Here is an 18,716-nt window from a genome sequence, read left to right as displayed (position 1 = left end):
GTCAAATACTGCCTCCTTTCTGTCAAGGATCCCAGTTGCTTTGAGATGAAGAAATGAAGCAGCTCTTCCTGCTCCAATCATGGAATTTTATGGAGTCTCCATGTCACTAGCTCATCGTCGCCTCCTACCTGGCATTGCATGAGGCAGCTTTCAACAAGTCTTAAAGCACACCATCTCATGACAGGACCTCCATCTCTCTCTCTTACCCCACAAGGCTGCTTTTGTGGAAATAAACAGGAGGGATATTCTGAATGCTGCTGTGAGCTCTCAAACGAAAGATCAGATTTATATCTAAGATGAATAAATGCATACATTTCATCCCCAGAACATTACAGAGAGAGCTGATGTTAATGTAATGTTTCATCTCTTCTAATGTAAATCTTATCATACAATCTACAGTGCCCCAACGATGAGGCTAATGACACAGTCAGATCATGGCTATGTCCAGCTCTAACTGGCCATTTAAGTTTGCTACAGATACATATTCCTTCCTTAAGTCATTGGGAGCTGCCATCAATGGCCATTTTGACCTGGGCTATGAACTAGACAGGGCAATTAGTTTGCATAGTCTTTTCAGTATTATATTGATATCTAAATATTGATCTTCTGATATTGCTTTCCAAACAAACATTGGATTTCTAAGAGATTGGCATACTTGAGCCAAAAACAAACAAATAAAATCCTTGCTGACAGGTTGATGGAGGGTAGGAATGCACTATTAGCTTTAGACTACACTAGAAAGCAAGGTTATGAATACTAATATTACTTTTATTATATGATTACAATAAAAGAATGTTTCTGGTCTGAATATATGTCCCCACTCTCTCTTTTTCTTTGTGAGAACTAGGGAAAGTCAAATCTAAGAGATTTTTTTTCAAATTACATTTCTGTTTTAAACTCATTTTTTAAAAAATCTCACTGTTGTCTTGGCTGTGTCTCTTCTTCCTGTTCCTCAAGGTTACTTTTACAGTAACTGGAGATAAACCAGCTGCAAACAAGAGCAAGAAAAGCCTGAAATAGCCCTGAACCTTCCCCCAGATTTCTGCCTCTTGGGCCCACTTCTGAGAGTTGTGAATTGACTAACTGTCCTATTATCAATCAACTCAAAGATTGAAATTAATCTTTTTTACACTTATTATTTATAGGAATACTGCTCTCCTGTCCTCTTGCCAGACCCTGCTTCTTGGATTGAACTTCAAGAAAGATTAGATATTTATATTATACAAAATAGACCTGTCAGTAACCTTTCTATTTGCTAGTTATCGTAGTATTAAGGGAGTTTCATCCTGATTGATAATTCTGTCTCCATGTGAAGTTCATCCTTGACTGACAGGTCCCCCCCCTCTCTCTCGCCCTGTAATTCTATGGTAACCCCACCCCCCAAAAAATCTGGTTGGTTGGTGGATGGGGCATAGGAGGAGAGTAGGATGAAGCACAAGGGAACTATTGATCTGCATGCCAGCTTCTTAAAAATGAAAGATGTGAGGTCAGAAAAGCCTCACTTGTTCTTCCATCTCTTGAAGGAAGGAACGAAGGAAGATTCCCCTTGTCTCTTAAACACAGAGATTCACTTAACTAACAAGTTAGGTGAGAAGATTGTAAAGCCTCTACCCCTCATCTACCTCTTGCAATTTGCCCAGGCAGTCAAAACAACTCATATGTATAAATACATGAGGCATAGATAGTATCTGTTAGTAGTTGGGAATACTGGATAGGCATGACCCTAATATGGAACAAAATAAAATTAGCTGCAGTTCTGTGCATAGTAGCCTGTAGATGTCACTATTGAATAGGAGAAACTTACATCAGTTTTTGAAAAGTTCATCATAGTTTTCTTATTTCAACTGAATAACAGAACAGAGTTGGAAAGGACCTAACAGGTCTTCTAATCCAACTCCCTGCTCAAGCTGGAGACCCTACCATTGCAGACAAATGGCCGTCCAATCTCTTCTTAAAAGCCTCCAGTGATGGAGCACCATTTAGTTACATTATATAGAAGCATCTGGAGTGTGCATGAAAGGTGCAATGATGAAAACAATGCTGTGCCATCATGATGCAAGCTTGTATCTGCATTGTCGCATCAGACATACAATATAATGGGGACAGAAACGGTATCGTGATGGTGCAACACTGTTTTCATTTCTTGACAGAAGCATCAGATCCTGTAGGTACCTTTGCTTCCTAGACTATCATATCTGAAAGCTCATCCACGGACATAACTTCTGCTGGGATTCTTAGTGAAGCAAAGTACTATGTTTGTACGCATGCACACAAACAGCTGGGGACAGCCCTTAGAGCAATTTTGTGAGTCTCCCAACGAACATAACTCTCTTAATGTTTTGACCGGGGATGTGTTGCTCACACTTAGCAATACATCTCTTTTTAACACATTATATAATTGAAACATAGGTTGCAATGGGACAAGGAGAAAGCAGAAAAAGTATTAACAACTCACAGCATGCAGTCGCAGATTTAAATTGCTATTTTGAAACTTTGAAAAATATAGTTCTGTTCTAAAATTAATTTTAAAAATGGTTAAACGTTCTTTGTTCAACTATAATCTATTTTATATCTTTATACCTGTGCATAGTAAACAGCTTCAAAATGACAATATTCTGAAAGCAAAATCATATAATTACTGCTTTAAAAATACGCAACATATATTTATGAAATTATTTTGTCTTATATATAAACTCATGTTCTCTCTTCTTTTGCAGGATTCAGAATATTCCCAGATGGAAAATATCTGGATATAATTTTAAGCATTTGTAAATTAGACAATAATCACAATTTGTTTCAATATGTTAAAACAATATGTTATATAAGGGGTTGAATAACAATATACAGTATTTATTGTAGACCTGATTCATTTATATTTTTCTGATATTTTTTATTAATTTATTTAACTGATATTTTTATTAGTTTGTTTAGCTGATACTTTACTCTTCAACAGAGAGTCCAAGATACTTTAAAAATAGTTTATATGAATCAGCTTCATATTATAAAACAACCAATAAATAAAAACCATTATAAAACATGTGTTTCGCCGTAATTCATGAATGTTAAGGATCCAGAAGCCCAGATGGAAAGTTTGTCACACAGAGCTCTTGACAACTGGTTTTACAGGAAAAGGTACTGGATTTTTGCTGAGCTAAGGAATGTGTCTTTTGGGGGCCCCTCCCCCCTCCCCCTTTAGCAGGAATAGTCATCTTCCTGATAATTTAGGATTATAACCACATAAATCTCATCCAGTGGGGAGAATAATCAAAGATTGTAATCAAATCTCTAAGGATAAAAGTCATGACATAGTAACGTTCATATGCTCAGTTTGCTGTAGCTGCAACAAATGTCTTATTATCAGACTTCTTTTAATCAGTTTCTTTTGCCTCCAGATAGAGAACTCAAGGAAGGACAAATGAAGTAGTCACGTTTGTATCTTTTGAGTCTTCCCAGGATTATTGATTACTGTTTCTTGTATCTGGCTACAGGCACTGATAAAAGGAGCATTTTTCTAACTGATGGTGAAATCCTTCTGAAAAATCAATTAATGGCAATCCTATGCACAATCGCCTGGAAATAAGTCTTATTGAATCAGTGGGACTTAAACCTTAATAAGCATATTTTCAAATAAAAACAGTAGAGGGTTGAATTGTACAGTGACGACAACTAGCTGATCAAAACCACTCTTCTCTGGTTTTCCCAGCGTCTACTGTCAATATGACTTCACCTACGTGTTAGAGCTCATTGCCTCCAGCAAGTCATACTTCAACTCTCCTCATTTCGCAAGAGCCTTGTTTCCCCACCTACAGGAAACTCCACCTCAGAGGCAGCATATCAGGAATTTGCTTCCTAAAGAGGCCAAAAGTTAAAGATCCTGTCTGCCAAGTCAGGCTGACAAATAGTATGACTAAGCCCTATTGTGCTGGAAGCCTTCAGCAGAGTCTGGTGGGGAAGAGAAAGCCCAGGCCCAAGGCACACTCGGGCCTGAGCTGCTTTCAGTACAAAACGGAAATGCCCAGCTGACACAGGGCAATAGTTCAATAATGTGCCCCATCACCCCACCACTCACCCTAGTATGTGTCGGCCTTTAATCAAGGCTTGTTCGTGGCTTTTATTTTCTGCTGCTGTAGGCAGATGAAAAGTTGCTGTACTGACGGCTTTCTATGTCAAATGATGAGCAGCCTACCAGCCTATTATTATTTTTTATTCTACTCTTTCTCATAGTTATTTTCACATCTATCAGCTTTGTTTACCTGGTTGGTCCCAATCCTACTATTTTAATTCAACCCTGCTATTTCAAAAGAGTGCTGTTGCACCAGCAGCTTCTTTTCCCTCCTTAGGAAAAGTAATACAGCTTCAGTTAATAAGACTATAGAGAATTAAACACACTAGATTCAACCACCATTTGCATTTCCCTGTCATTTGGGATGAGCAAGCACATTTGAAATGGAATATGTGTTGCAGATGAAAAAAAGTATCCATATACATAAAGTAATAAGCTTAGTTAATCATAAATAATACTAATTTCCCAGAACACAAGTCTGAGGTCAAAAGGAAGATAATTGCTAGCCAGTCAAGGTTGGCGCAGTCTGGAAACCAGGAGTTTTGAACTATACTTAAATGTGGTAAGAGTTTTGCAACAATCTTGAAAGTCTGTAACATATCTCCAGGTCAACCTACCCATCTCCATTTCTATCAAAACCAGATGGAGTTGTTTTGAGTTCCTTTTTCACACTTTCTACTTTCCAGGACTCAGAATATGTGTAATGGTTTTAGCACTCTCGTCTCCCTTTTCTGAGTCATACCAAACATTCCATCACAAACCTAAGTCTAAAGAAGATAACAGATTCTGAGTTTTAAACACCTAAGTTTTTCTTTGAACCCACAGTTTTCTGCTGCAATGCTTGTTTTAAAGAAGAGAAATAAATGGGGCTCAGTGTCAAATAACTTGATCAAGCAGCTGAATGAAAGGCAAAGATGGGGTTAGGGATACAAATGCCAAATCACATGGGGTTTTTTTTTCTACAGTTCTCAACAAAATATCCATTACACAAAAATAAATCAGCATTTGACATTGCTCACAGCCCTAGGTTTAACAAAAGTTTAGCTCGGGGTCAGTTTCGATACCGAATTCTACTATAGTTATGACCCCACAGTTGCCAGGTGCTAATACCAATTCTGAGTTGAAGAAGAAGGTCTGTTTGAGGAATTGGCAACCAGTGTATTGTTTGGCAAGCACTATTCAGAACCAAAGTCTACCAATTTCTTCCAATGGTTAATTTTCTATACTTTTTTTTTATTCCCTAGTAACTAAAATCAGTAAAGCAGTCAGATGTTTGAAAAGCACCGATGTTGCAGAAAAAGGATCATACTTTTTGTGTTGTGTAATGTGTCACCATAGTTACTAAATAAAAACACTCCATAAATTCATTACTGTATACTTTTTAATGCCAAAGAATAGTAGGAACGTCAGCATTAGGGATGGGGTTTTATATTTTTACATGTTTTAAATGCTAGCAAAATACTTGGAGAAAGAAATGTTGTTACTACTTTTTAAAGGAGGGCAAGCTAAACACATGACCATAAGCCAAAGTAATAACTTGGACATATACAACATACATGCCTACCCATGTCATCTCCTCCTTTGGTTACTTACTCACTACAATGCACTGCTAGCACATGATAGGTTACATCACTGACAGTAGTCAATACAACCATATTTTAAAAATATATATCTACATATATTTTATGTGGATGAGGCTGTTACTTTCCTTCCTATTTCTGGTTTTGTTTTTCCTACAGAAGTGAAAAGAAAACTGGCAGTGTTTTCTTTCATCAGAGCTGGTGCTATATAGATAGGCTTGGGGGGATGTGTGCATTTATACCTGGTTTTAACCCTTCCAAATGGCCATAGAAATATACTTTTGGGCCCTATTTTCATGGTACCTCTCTGGACTGCAAAAATCTAAACCACCATTAGTAGGCAGAATATTTTATTCAGATTTTTGCATTCTAGATATGAAAGCCCTATTCCAGGATTTCATGTCAATCATGAGCATCAGGTGTGACAGTTAACCTACAGGTATGAGTTTGCATGATACAGTGCTGGGGAGTAAGGCAGAGATTTAGTTGAAATTTCAGTTTGTTTAGGGCTAAATTAAATGTTAGAGTTTAGCTTAGCCTCCACCCTACCTCATCCCCCAGTTAACTAAGTGTACAAAAGGAACCAGTACATTCTTGTCTATAATATGGGATAACTTAAAGAATATACTGAGATAGGATTGTGCTTCAGATCTGAGAAATTGTTATGCCTTATGCAATCCTAACCTTGTGTAATTTTTTTCCTAATCAATTATGTGCTATCAAGTTGTATCAGTTCTTAGCACCCACATAGTAGATCTTCTCACCTTTCAGATTTTCCAATCTATTCAACACTTCTATAATTGAATTGACCACTTCTTCTCTTTTTCTCTTCCCTTCCATCTTTCCAAGCAATATAAACTTGTCAAGAAACCTGATTTTCATATTACATGTCCAAAATATGATAATTTGGATCTGGATATCTGTGCTTCTAATCAGAACTCTTGAGCTGATTTGTTCTATGGATAATCTATATTCTTTGCTATTATGATTCTTAAGAGTCTTCTCCAAGACCTAAGTTCAAAACCATCAACAGTCTTTCAATACTACTGTTTCTTCAAAGTCTAACTTTCACTTCTATAAAGCACCACAAGGAAAATTATTGCCAGAATAACAATGATCTTGGTAGGGCTATGTATAGCATCTGAATACCAATTCAAGGCTGGAAGCTCCTTCTGAGATCTTTTAAAAATATTTCCTAGTTTTTTCACGTCTGTTTCTAATTTCAGTGTCTTTACAGATGTTGTGTACTTTTTGTCTCTCATAATAGCTCTATGAAATTCCTTGTTAAGTTCCTTTCTGAGATCTTTGTCTTTCTTTGTTTTGGTTTCTCTTCTGTTTCTTTTAAATGCCTCTGACGATCCAAGCTGAGTTGCCTGATCGTCAGAAGCATTTAAAAGAAAAAAAGCCTCTGCCGATCAGGCAACTCAGCTGGGATCGTCAGAGCCTTTTGAAAAGCATTTTTTACAACCTCTTTGCCGAAGAGGTTGTAGAAAAAATGGTTGTAAAAGTTAAAAAAAAAAATTGGCCACGCCCATCCAGTCACATTACACACACACACCCCAAGCCATGCCCACAGAACTGGTAGTAACAAATTTTAGATTTCACCACTGGTGCAAACTATAGTTAAGTGTTCGTGGAAATAGAGATAGCTCCACAATGAAATGCAGTTTGTTGTGACCAGTTGCAAGAGCACAACAATGCAACTGTGTTTGTATCCTGTGCATTGCTTGCCAGCATAGACCTAGAGATGAAATTGCATCAGGAACTTACAGGTATTAGTCAGAGCCACATACATTTCATTTTTGGTTGGGGAAAGCATCAGTATGAACAAAAACATGGATATTGTTAGAAAGACTGTCTTGGAGCTCTAGACCTAAGCCTTTAGGAAAATAATCAGGACAAGCCTTCTCAAAAATTGACATCTGGAAAATTTAAGCACCAGCCAAATAGCGAATATGGTCACTCTCTTGGGCTGTGAATCTTGAGCAACTGACACTCAAGCTCTGTTGAACCCACTATTTTTGCCAACTGGAAGAAAAGCGTGGCTGCAATTGATGGCAAAAAAATAGTAATTAAGAAACAGAATCAGTTTTAAAACAAAAGATCTCACATAAATGGTGAAATAAATGTATCCTATTGGTTATCAGACTCCCAGGGGGCGGGGATCTTAGCTAACTTTGTAGGCTGTCTGTGTCCCAGGCTTTGTTGAATCTTGCTGGGTGATGATGTAATGAAGAGGCATGTGTTCTGAAAGGGTGTTGGGCAATTCCTATTATGGCTTAATGGCTTTGTCCTGGTTTGGATCTTGAGTGAGGGCTAATCCTAGCATCTTGGAGCTGAAGGCCTTTTGTCTTGTAGATAGGTTGGCACCAATCTGCTGGGGGGTGGGGGTGGGGGCAGGGTGCTGAGCTCTGAGTTTATGTCTTTAGAAACATATTTTGCCTTTAGGGAAAATATAATATTCTGCCTTTTTAATATTTCCTAGAATATTTCATTCTTCTAGGAGAAGGGTGGGTGCTAACTTCCTACATAGGTAATACTGAATTTCAACTAAAAGAATTGTTTTTGGAAATAACTGGGTGCTTTTAAAAACTCAGTTTATGTTATCAAATCACACAGAATTACAGTATTAGCATGATACCAAGAAACAAAATCTACTACAGAGATGAGGTTATCCAAGTGAAGGGTGGCTTATTTGCCAGTAGTTCCTACTGAATTCAATAGGATTTGTGACCCAGTCAAGACACAATTCAGCATGTCTTTCATGCTGCCGGAGGCACTATATAATCCAGTATATAATTAAAGGGAATGTGTGTAGAATGTCCCTGAGCATTTTAATCATGTTTTCCTCTCTGCTGGGAAAATAAGTTTTTCACAACATTAAGCATTTTATAAACAACTTTTAGAAAGTGACATTTTCAGAAAATAAACACTGCAATCTTTCTCCAGTAAAAATTAAAAAACAAACAGGAATAACTTCAGCCACAAATGTGTCCTAAGACACTGTCATATACTTTCGCCCACATATATTGAAACAATGGCCTTTATGCAATCATTTAGAGGAAAAACAGAAGTGCCATGCCTGAGGCCATTCGTAGCTGGCTTAGCTGTACCCATCTCCTCCTCTGAGATTTTTCTCCTCAGAAGATTGTGCCTCTAGGAACATGGTGTACAGAATGATTTTGCAACAGGAATGAAATAAATCAGGATTTATATTATTGGAGCAGAAGGATTCTGCATAAGTAAATATTTGAAGTGACCAAATTCTACTAGAATAAAAACATTCATAATGATCAAACATAGGCAATAGTTAGGTATCGTATTATCGTTTTAGACTAATTTAATTTCATCCAGTCCGGGAGTTCAGAAACTTCATTACAATGGCTGGAGTGTATGTGATGCTCTGGCAGTACAATAATAGGGCTCTGAACGCATGTTGGATTAGGACTTCCATATTCCCAGAAAACATGTTCAGCACCTGTTCCCATGAATTATGACTCAACAAATCTGAATGGCAGCATACTCTATTGTGTGTAAACCTGATCTATATCTAATTTATTTTAATCCTGAAGTCATTGATGAAATTATTGTAGTTTGCAGATGCAGCTGGCTAACAGCAATAGAATAAAACTTACATTAAGAAAATTTAATAAGCATGTTTAATGGGAAGAGATCAATATTGAAACAAGCAAAATGAATAAATCCCCATCACTACAGCACAATGATTAAGAACAGAGGAAACACCTGACAATGTTAAATGTTTATACCGGAACATCACAGTTTATGCTTAATTACAACATTGCCTTTGGCAGTAGTATGGAATGCTTGCAATTACATTGACCTAGAATCTTTATTTCATTACAGTACTTTTTAAATAGAAAAAAGTTGATAATGAAGAAACATGATAGAACATACAGTAATGCTAGCTTGACTCTTATATGATCAGCCCTACTATTTACATAGTGTTTTGATGTCATGATGTTCCTTAGGCACAAGTTAATAGAATTAAAGCATTGGGGACAATGCCACCTTTTAGCTAATTTAGTTATTTTCTAGGTCAGCATAAATATTCAGCAGCATATACTATGACTGTTATGAATATTGGCTTTTGGGAGGAAAGTATATTTCATTTCCTCCAAAAATGTAATGTCTGGGGCACTGAATCAAAAGCATGCATTTCCAGAGCTTGCTCTACCAGTTTTTTCTTGTTTGTTTTTGTTTCTTCCTTAAGTTCCCATGTAATAATTGATTAAACCAGGACTCTATCTTAAGCTGTTTTTCCATTAAGTACACTGCTAGAAGAAGAGAAGAGAAATTGGTTTGATATGATATTGCAGGATATAGGACTGAAGGGCTAGTTAAAAGGATTGAGTAGGTGCAAAATGTCCTCTACAATTATCTGTTTACTCTCTCTTAAACTACAGAATTTCTCCTACTTGGAGCCTTCCACATGACTTAAGATATAATTTCTATGTTCCTTATTTTGCACAACTGCCAGTTATCTGGAGCCCAGTAGATTGGGAAAGGTTAAGGATAAACATAAACCGGTTGATAGCCAAAAATCACAAATGACAGCTGTACTTGATCACTACAATATTTATAACAATACTATAAATTACTTTTACTTTTCTATAATTTCAGTATGGTGGTTCTAAAAATGCAATCAGAGTTTTAGTATCTACTTACAACTATAGTATGTTCACATTACATATTTTGTCAACAGACTTTGTTTTCCAGGTACTTGAAATAGTGGCCTCATCATTCAGATAACACAAGAGTCGATTGTAGGAAGTTAGCACCCACCCTCTCCTAGAAAAATGAAATATTCTAGGAAATATTAAAAAGGCAGAATATTTCCTCTAAAAGAGAAAAAGAAATCTTAAAATAGAAACTTAGCCTCAGCTCCCTGCCCCCAGCGAGATATTTTGGTTATTTACAAGACAAAAGGCTGGGCCAGCTTATCTACAACATAAAAGACCTTCACCCTCAGGACATAATAGGATTAGTTCTCTACCCATCTCATCATATGGCACCTGGGAAGATTACATCACCCAGCAAGATTCAACCAAGCATGGGAGTCTGACAACCAATCAGGATACATTTCTTGCCACAGGAACAGGAAGCAAGTTCAAAGAGGGTAAAAATGTCTCCCCCTCTCTCACCCATGTGCTCTTTTTGCCCAGGACCTCAAACCATGTGATACTGTCCATCATTAAACCATCTTTCCAAGCAGTCTCCAGGTTTCCAGTGTCTTTCTTCCCACTTGGAACTGAACCCAGATGGACATTTCTTCCGACACCATACTATGCATACGTAATCACAGCATAGATTATAAAGTATCGTTTTGGTTTAATGTATGGTGTGGAAAACAGCCAGTGTATAATGATTTACACATTATTATACAATTAAATACCTATTTATAGTATTTATGAGGCACCTAAGTCTTTACAGTATTCTAGAAAGAAAATATAAATTATAATATTCAGTATTATATGCATAGCTGATAGGGACAAATTACATATCAAATTGGCTCCAACCTTTTTGACCTTCCTCAAGGTCTTGGAAACTTGGCTTTAGGCCAGAGCCTGGGGCCATAGGTGTGTATCAGAGCCTATCTTCTGACTATGTTAACAATTGTTTTCTGATTCTGACTGTTGTGTGTTTTTGTTTTTTGTACTACAGTATATGTGATTTTAGTTTTTTATCTACTTATTGTAAGCTGTCCAGAGTAATGTATGTGAATATAAATGACAATATAAGATTATTGATAAGATAAGTAAAGGTAATGATGGAGATACAAATTAATTAAATATTCTCCTATCTATACATAAAAATATGTATAGTATTAAAAATAAGCTGACTTTGTATAAAATATACAAAATTTTGAAGGCTATTGCTTAACGCACTGTAAGCCGCCCTGAGTCTCTGGAGAAGGGCAGCATATAAATCATTTTTTTAAAAAAAAATGAGATCATGGTAATAAAAATGTGATAGCATACACGCAAATCTCAATCTACTATCCCTATCATCATTATGTTTCTTCCTTCCTATATATAGTGCAGAACTATGGAATTCATTGCCATAACGTGCATAGATGGTTTCCCCAAACCTTCTTTTTCCACATTATTCCCTAAATGTAGGTATTCTTCTCTCACTACCACCCTCACACAAATGTTCACTGACATAATCAGAAAAGTTGAAAATCCAATTTTTTTGTGGAAGTTCACATATAAAATTGTCATATTTAAATATTTCAGAAATGTAATTACTAATGAGAAAATGTTCAGTTAATTATACAACATGATAGTACCCTTCAAATTAAGTTAGGGCTTAATTTAGAAATTATAATTAAATTCACCAGAGAATGGAAAAATGAGAGAGCAATATCCTTGCTTGTTATTTTATTCCTAAATTTGCAACCTTAGGACAAGGATTCCTTCTATGGAAGATTTAATATATCTTAACAGTATTCGAACAATGAATTTTAGACAAAATATTGTAATCATACTCTCTTTTTTTTAGGTTAGATTTGTTTTTATTTCCTTTATTATTTTTACAAATAACTCAAGATTGGGAACATACCTGATATTCCTCCTGTTTTCCCCACAACAACCCCCGTGAGGAGAGTTGAACTGAGAATGTGTAACTGACCCAAAGGCATTCAACCAGCTTTTATAACTAAGGTGCAGTGGTGAAATCCAATTTTTTTTACTACCGGTTCTGTGGGCGTGGCTTGGTGTGCGTGGTGTGGTGTGGCCTGGTAGGCATGGCTTGGGTGAGTGTGGCAGGAGAAGGAAACTGCAAAATCTCCATTCCCATCCCACTCCAGAGGAAGGATATTGCAAAATCTCAATTCCCACCCCACTCTGGGGCCAGCAAGAGGTGGCATTTGCCAGTTTTCCAAACTACTCAAAATTTCTGCTACCGTTTCTCCAGAATCTGTCAGAACCTGCTGGATTTCACCCCTGCTAAAGTGGGACTAGAATTCACACTTTCACCACTACATCAAACTAGCTCTCACTCTTAAAAGAAAAGAAAATGGCAAACAGTGAGGAAATAAATTTCAGTTTATCGAAGTTTATTTTTAAAATAAAAGTAACAGTTTCAGTTTACTTTTAATATAAAAGTAACATCCAATTCAAAATAGATTATTGAAATAAATACTGAAACTTCTTACATCAATAAATAAGTCTGTAAGGGTAATGAAGTCTTGGAAAATCTTTGACAGAATGTATAGGAAGAAAGAACATCAGCTATAAACATTATATACAATTCAAGTAAGTGAAGGAAGCTTTGAATCAGGACCACTTTATCTTTACCATTAAGATTTCTCATCTTTTAGTATACACTTTGAATACATTTTGTCTAGAGCAGGAGTGTCAAACTTGCACCGTCACATGACATATCGGGACTTCCCCCCCTTTGCTAAACCGTGTGGGGGCAGGGCCAGCATGTGACGCATCTGGCCCACAGGCCGTGAGTTTGACACCCCTGGTCTAGAGTTTAGTAACTGAAAGCAAAAGAACAATTGACTTACTTCCTATTGAAAAAGAATTCTAGTAGCTACGTATTCATAGGGTCCAAAAGAAGAATATTGTGTGTTTGTGTGTAAGTAACCAAATCCATGGCCAATACATTTGTATTTTAGGGCAAAACCTGATATAAGTAAAAATTGCAGCCAAGCTTTCCATACTTTTTCAGACGTATTTTCTTGCATTATGGTGTAATAGGTTCAGTCATTTTATGTATCTTCTACACCCTGCTGCATTGTAATCTGACTGAATTCAGGGACAGGATGAAAATGGGGAAAAAAGGATAGAGGTGGGAAAGCCAAGTGAAGATATGGATATTTTGTCTCCAGCTTCTATGCTAAGTACAAAGATAATGGAAGGAAATTCTGAGTTGCAACTTTGAAGTGCTATTTACGACTAAACTGAGTAGGTAGCACAAATAAAATCTCTCAAGATTTGTTTACAAAGTCTTTTAAGATGTCAGGAAATGGGCAGGACTAGTTTCAATTCCCTTATGCCTAATTCAAAAGGAAAGGAGTTGTACTGACTTATTTTATCACTTTAGCTCTAAGCCAAAGGGAATCACTATTTATTAATTTTCATCCATTTCCTGATTTTTTCTCTCTCACGTTTGAGGATTCTTTGTAGAAGGCAAAGGTGGGTTTCAGCAGGTTCTGACCAGTTCTGGAGAACCGGTAGTGGAAATTTTGAGTAATTTAGAGAACTGGTAGTAAAAATTCTGACTGGCCCCGCCCCCACCTATTCTCTGCCTCCCAAGTCCCAGCTGATCGGGAGGAAATGGGGATTTTGCAGTAACCTTCCCCTGGATTGGGGAGGGAATGTAGATTTTACAGTATCCTTCCCCTGCCATGCCCACCAAGTCACACCCACCAAGCCATGCCACACCCACCAAGCCACACCCACAGAACCGGTAGTAAAAAAATTGGAAACCCACTACTGGTAGAAGGCATATCTCAAATTATTCATATCTCAAGTAAAGAAGAGTTTAATCAAGAGCATGATTCAGGAATGAATATCTCACTTGCTTCAGCCTGAGCCAATAACGGAAACTAATTGCATATTGCCTACATGGCAAGCCTACTTGACCCTTTGCCATTTCTCTCCTCAGAACCAGAACACAACTGGAAGGGGCAAGGGAAGAAAACATTCTCCCAAACAGATAGTCTTTTCCTGCCATCCCAATTGCTAAACTTTTTTTCCCCAAGGAAACACTTGTTTTTTTTTCCCCTGAATATTTGCTTCCTACCGGGTTGGAGAAAAAATGTACAATATGAAGATATCAAAAGTTAAGATCTCTTTCAAACCATGGTCATTTAGTAATGTTAATAGCTCAATTAGGCCATTTGCAATGTCTCACATTCACATGACTGGATTTTATGAAGGATTTGCTGCAAACCAGCATTTATTTCTGGTTTTTCTACAAAAATGGCCCAACTTTATGACTGTAGCGTTCATTTAATGACCATTACAAAAAAGGTCATAAAATCAGCTTGGTCATGCGGGTGATCCACTTTATGACCATCACAACTTACAATCAAGATGAGCAGGCTCCATTATGGTCATAAGTCGAGGATCTGCTATACAGTTCAAATATATTTCCAGCCCAATAATCATACAGTGCATGTTCACATAACATACTAACCCACAAGTACCTATGGTAAGCTGTGGTTTATTAAATTAACCTGAATTTGTGCAAATCACCAGACTTTATAGATACCCATATTCCTTAAGTTTCATAACATAATATAAAATAACCAATCACATTTTGATAGTGAGGGTTGTGTATATCCAATTGTTCGAGATAGTCTTTAAAAAGAAAAAGAATAAAGGATGAAAAGGAATAGGAACAGAGAGGGTAATTGTAGGAAGCCTCTAGATGAGATGGGCAGCACACAAATCAAATCAGATCAATCAAACAATCTTAGATTTTGCCCTGCCAGGCAACCAGTGGTGGGTTGCTACTGGTTCACCCTGGATCAGGTGAACCAGTAGAGGAGGCGGTGGGAGGCTCCGCCCACCTGCCCGGACACTTCTGCACATGTGCAGAAGTGTCGCGTGTGAGCACCCACGAGCAAACCGATAGCGATGGGTTTTGAAACCCTCCCCTGCAGGCAACATTTCTAAACAAAAATAGTTTGGCTCTTTATATCACTATTGTAGAAACAAAAGTAAAGACATGAATTCAAACGTCATATAGAATCAGATTCCTCAGAAAATTAGACACCTTCAACTCAGACTCAGCTGCTCATGAAGGCTGAATGGACAAAGCCTTGTCATCTTGCTGTCTTTATTAATCATTTGTAGTTCTTCCAGGGCACTCCTGAAATCTCTTTAATCTATGCTGCCTGGAATCACTGTGTGTGAGTTGGGCATCTATATAAATTTAGTAATAAATAAATGAATGTTTCTAACTGTTCTGATCTTGTCAGGACATAATGTTCTTTTTGTTTTATTTGCCATTACTTTCCTTCTTAGAATTTACCTTTTATTTACTTCCCTAGAAAACTTTTTTATCTGTTTTGAGTCCAGAATACAAAATTCTAGTATTTTCACTTTCTTACTATCAACTCTAAGTTTACTAAGTATGTAAGTAGCTTATCTAATTAAAACTGATTTTTTTCAGTTTCCATAATGAGCTCCTCCTTACTTTTTGCTAATATAGGGGTATCTCTATATTTCAAGAAAACCAGTTTGATCTAATGGTTAAACCACCAGGGCTAGAAAATTGGAGATTGAGTTCTAGTCATGCCTTAGGAATGAAAGCTGGCTAGGTGACTTTGGCCAGTCGCTCTCTCTCAGCCTCTTACTTCACTGGGCTGTTGTGAGGAAAACAGGAGAAAGGAAGGCTAAGTTTGTTGCCTTGAGTTATTTATAAAAACAGTACAGGTAGCCCTCTAATTACGACCACAACTGAGCTCAAAATTTTTGTTGCTCAGTGAGACAGTTGTTAAGTGAATGTTGCCCCATTTTACGACCTTTCTTGCCACTGTTAAGTGAATCACTGCAGTTGTTAAGTTAGTAACAAGGTTGTTAAATGAATCTGGCTTTCCCATTGACTTTGCTTGTCAGAAGGTCACAAAAGATGATCACATGACCCTGGGACTCTGCAATGGTCATAAATATGTGTGCCATAGTTTCGCCATCACTGCTCTAGAATATCCAAATGGGAATCAAATAAATTACTATTGAATGGGAATGAGACATTGTAAAGCAATTGTGAATCTAAATATATTAAATGCTTTGGAATATAGTATCCTGGCTGGACATAAAGGTGAGGAACCTGTTGCTTTCCAATGTCCAAATATTGATGAATTAAAATTCCCTGTATGGTATACATGCTTAATGAGGCTGCTGAGAGAAATATTCAGTATCTCTGGAAGGCTACAGGTTTTTTCACCCCTGTTGGCAGTGCCTAGGAACTGACCTCAGTTTACTCTTGTTAACAATTGCCTGCATACCAGGCTCTGTCTGTACAAGTTCAGAAATTGTTCTGCAAGAATTTTCTTCCATTTTCTTATAATCTGAATCTGGATGGTTTATATATGCTACATAAAAAGAAAACTTTAGCTTCAATAAGTAAAAATAATGAAGACTCCGCTTCTAGGAAAATATGGCTATGATAGGAGATTTAATGTGAAATACACTATTACCATGATGGCAAACCTATGGCACGCGTGCAACAGGTGGCATGTGTAGCCATATTGGTGGGCACACGAGCTCAGCTCTGGTGCACATGCATGCGCCAGCCAGCTGATTTTAGGCCTTCTGGGCCCACCACAAGTAGGGAAACAGGCTGTTTCCTGCCTCTGGAGGACCTTGAGAGGTGGTGGGGAAGGCCCATTTTTCACTTTTTTGCTCTCCCCAGCCTCCAGAGCCCTTCTAGGAGTTTGGGGAGGGCGAAAATGGCCTTCTCCACCCCCCAGAGGTCTTTCAGAGGCCAGAAATGCCCGTTTGCCAACTTTCAGTGGGACCTCTGGGGGGTCTCCAAGGGGGTGGGGAAGGCTGTTTTTGCCTTCCCCAGACTAATAAAAAGGCTCTGGAGGCTGGGGAGAGCAAAAAACAGGCCTACCATGCCATTGCGTGCCAGGAGCAGGGGGAGCGGGGGGGGGTCGCATGCACATGTACGGAGGCAGGGCACATAGAGTTATGGATGTAGGCACATGTGCGCGTAACCACCCCTCCCGGTCCTGGCACGAAATGGCAAAAAGGTTTGCCATCACTGCACTATTACATCCCTTTCAGCCGCCAAGGCAACACAGACTTTCTAAGAATACTGAAATCCATTGGCAATTACTCTAAAAATATCACTTTAGCCACCATGGAATTTCAAGCACTATAGAGTATCACCTGCCCCCACCAAATAGGGACTTCAAGCCATCGTAAACATTATCAGACTGTGTGTTTTATACTTGTCAATAACTATTTTACAGTTGGCAATAATATATATCTGCAAATCTGTGGTACTGCCACATATATGATTCCACAATATGTCAACATCTTCATGGCTGATCTAGAACAATATATTCTCAACTTTTCTCCTTAGTTGAGATTCATTGATAATATTTGCATTATCTGGACTCATGGAAATGAATTTCTCAACAAATTCCATCCTGATCTTAACAATATCCACACAACTTTCAGTTACAAAGATCAATGACCCCTTTGGCTAAAGCCGGAGTTATAAACTACACATTGGAGAAATAAACATCACATTACATAAGAAACCTACAATTTACATGCATACCCTACCTACTTCCAGGTTCTATCCAGAATATACCACCAAATCTATCATCTATAGCCAGACTCTATATATCAATTACACTTGTTGGGATATGCTTGGCTGAGATGTTCAGTTAATAGAATTAAACTACCCATTCAGTAAGATCAATAGAATAATCATTAATAAATAAATAGATTCCCAAGAAGAATTTATTCCCAATGAGGATCTATCACAAAAATAGAATCACAACAGAATACCATTATCCAGAAATCTGGAAAAGGCATAGGAGAACACAATTATTTGGTTAACAATTAAGCAAAGTATTGTAATTAATTGATCTTTACTAAATAATTTAAAATGGTTTATAAACAGACTTACTTGATTCTACAGTGTAGCTAGACTAGAGTAAGTCACAGTTTAGAGAACTCTGCATACTTTTTGAACTCAGACAGAAGCTAAAGCACTAAAAAACAACTTTCATTAATAATTGGCTCCAGCCAAGAAAAATCAGACCTCCATTTTGATAACATACATTTTTTACTCTCTATCATTCCCTTATCTGTAATAGGAATACACTTTCTCCCTGCACATTATAACCCTGGGTCTACGGCTGATGTTGTGTAATGCCAGATCAGTGGTAAATAAAGCCCCCTTCATTCATGATCTTATTTCAGAGGGGGGTGCTGACCTGGCAGGGATTACGGAGACCTGGTTAGGCCAGGAGGGAGGAGTTCCCCTTGTGGAAATGTGCCCACCAGGTTTCCGTGCATTCCATCAGCCAAGGACTCAGGGAAGGGGTGGGGGAGTGGCAGCAATCATTA

The 18,716-nt window shown here is 37.6% G+C and overlaps 1 protein-coding gene across 1 annotated transcript in view; it reads left to right on the top strand.

Annotated features, from left to right (window-relative positions):
- The window catches only part of LOC117663101 (uncharacterized), a 34,931-nt gene extending 31,894 nt beyond the window's left edge, over nt 1-3,037 (top strand). The window contains exon 8 of the mRNA XM_087885149.1: nt 2,718-3,037. Coding sequence (XP_087741275.1) covers nt 2,718-2,772 — 55 coding nt within the window. The 3' untranslated portion in view covers nt 2,773-3,037. The remainder of the gene's footprint in view (nt 1-2,717) is intronic.
- The last annotated feature ends 15,679 nt before the right edge of the window (nt 3,038-18,716 follow it).

Source organism: Pantherophis guttatus, chromosome 2 (assembly GCF_059756535.1).
Source record: "Pantherophis guttatus breed Tessera chromosome 2, ASM5975653v1, whole genome shotgun sequence".
Lineage (NCBI taxonomy): Eukaryota > Metazoa > Chordata > Lepidosauria > Squamata > Colubridae > Pantherophis > Pantherophis guttatus.
Note: the sequence above shows the minus strand (reverse complement) of the source record. Positions and strands in the feature narration are given on the sequence as shown.